This window comes from Octopus bimaculoides, chromosome 27, assembly GCF_001194135.2.
Source record: "Octopus bimaculoides isolate UCB-OBI-ISO-001 chromosome 27, ASM119413v2, whole genome shotgun sequence".
Classification (NCBI taxonomy): Eukaryota; Metazoa; Mollusca; class Cephalopoda; order Octopoda; family Octopodidae; genus Octopus; species Octopus bimaculoides.
The window spans coordinates 12,792,507-12,794,747 of NC_069007.1; the positions used below are offsets into that span (position 1 = coordinate 12,792,507).

Below are 2,241 nucleotides of genomic sequence, written 5' to 3' on the forward strand. Positions count from 1 at the left end.
CCGGCCACAAGCGATATTCCTCATTAAGCCCCTTCAACCTCTGCAACACTGACAACGTTATGACCTCCACAGCTATCTGCGGAGGCCATTCGGGATCACGTGTGCAGGTCAAAGTTGCTCCCTTCTGGTGCTTTTCCAACACCCCCTCAACCTCTCCGCCTCTGTAGAAGACCAATAATTCCTCTTCCTCCAGGGACGAGGTAGCCACTTCCGCCGTCGGTGGCACAATTCCCATCGACAGTGGCTCCTCCCCCACCGGTGGCATAACTCCCACCAATGTGGTTGGGAAGCAAGCTTCTTACCACACAGCCACACCTGCACCGATATAAAAAAAAGTAAAGAATGTTCTCATCTTTTAAAAATTATCAACTTACTCGTTCACATGTCAAACACTGTACAGAACTCAATAAACGGCCATCAAATATATCTGATATGACACTTTGATGTATTAGAGGTCGTTTGGCTGGAAAGAGAACAAAACAGAGAAAAAACGGTAAACAACATGTATTAATGAGAAGTTGAGGAGGGTAACGTTAGGAAGACAGAAGAATTGGTAGTTGTGGAGTTAGAAAATGGTGACTAAAACACTGGATTCTTGGTAGTAGCAAGTCACTTAATTCTACATTAGTTTGAGGTTTTGGTGATGAATGCATTATTATTATTATTAATGATAATGAACTTCGTTTGTAATATGAATGATTAATGATAATTTATTAATTAATAATGATAATAATGAACTTCGTTTGTATTATTATTATTATCATAATAAAGGCAGCAAGCTGGACAAAATGTTTAGCGGTATTTCGCCTATCATTACATTCTGAGTTAAAATTACGTCAAGGTCAACTTTTGCCTTTCATCCTTTTGGGGTCAATAATTTAAGTACAAGTGAAACACTGGGGGTCAATGAAATCGACTTATCCCCTTCCCCAAAATTGTGGCAAAATTTGAAACCACCACCACCATTATTATTATCATCATTATTATTATTATTATTTAGTAGTAGTGGTGACTTTACCTTTCATCTTTTCAGGTTGGATAAAGTAAGTACCCGATGAGCACCTGGGGTCAGTGTAATCAACTTCCCCTCCTCTTGAAATTGCTGGCCTTGTGCCGAAATTAGAAAGAACTATTGTCATTATCATCATTAGTGTTGACCTCTCCCAGTTGGGTAATGTGGTCAGTTGAATGCCAACCCTTACAATTTAGAGAACATTAGTGGTGGACTGTGTTCTTCAAGGAGGGATCGAACTAAACTCCTAGAAAATTCTTAGCTTAGGAAGTATGGATAACTCCCAGAAATTCCTGTCCCCGATAGATAATACTAACGAAGGGAGTTCAGGATTAAATATAGAGACAATATCAAAGTACCATCAGCCAGACAATGAAACTATTGAGCATCAACCACAGATTCATAATCGCAGCACTCAAATTCATCCTACTGAACAACTATTACATGTTCGATACAGTTTAATATCGACAAAAATGTGGAATTGCAATGGAAACCCGAGCTGCTCCAGTGATTGTGAACCTTGTAATGGGTTACCTAGAGCTTAAAATATATCGATCATCACTACAAAAATATGGCACTTCTTTTCATTGCTATTTAAAGGAGAACTGGAAGAGGTATTTGGACGATTGCTTTATACTTTGGAAAGACAGCATGGACAAACTCCTCGATTTCAAAATAATGCTTAACAATATTAATAGCAACATACAATTCACTAAGGAACACAGTTTAAAAAATGTGGTCGACCTAACTGTGGTACTTGCCCCCACCGTTTGGAGGGTTCTAAGTTCCACTTTAAACAAGGTGAAATATATTTAAGATTAAATCAAATTTCACCTGTGCCTCGGAAAATCTAATCTATGCCATTACATGCTTAGGGTGCAGTAATAACTATATTGGCCAAACAATTATATCACTCTGTAGAAGAACTACTCTCCACAAAGAACAAATCCGCCACCCACATTACAGACAGATACAGGTCAGTGGACACATAGAAAGGTGTGTGAGGAATCTTAATCCTAATTTCCCCCTTCTATCAATGTTCACAGATCACATCAACACAACAAAGAATGAATAAAGAGGCAATTTTCATTAATAAATATCTTCCTCAACTAAATATGAACACATAACATAATATAGAACACCACTAATCTTCCATTTAATATCACTAACCCCCATACACCATTCATACTACAAATCCAGATCTACCCTAATTGCACCAAATCCAGAAC

At 38.2% G+C, this 2,241-nt stretch overlaps 1 protein-coding gene across 1 annotated transcript in view; it reads right to left on the reverse strand.

Annotated features, from left to right (window-relative positions):
* LOC106881777 (ubiquitin carboxyl-terminal hydrolase 20) overlaps positions 1-2,241 on the reverse strand; it is a 71,563-nt gene that overhangs the window by 32,219 nt on the left and 37,103 nt on the right. The window contains exon 11 of the mRNA XM_052977178.1: positions 375-463. Within this exon, the coding sequence (XP_052833138.1) occupies positions 375-463 (89 nt within the window). The remainder of the gene's footprint in view (positions 1-374; positions 464-2,241) is intronic.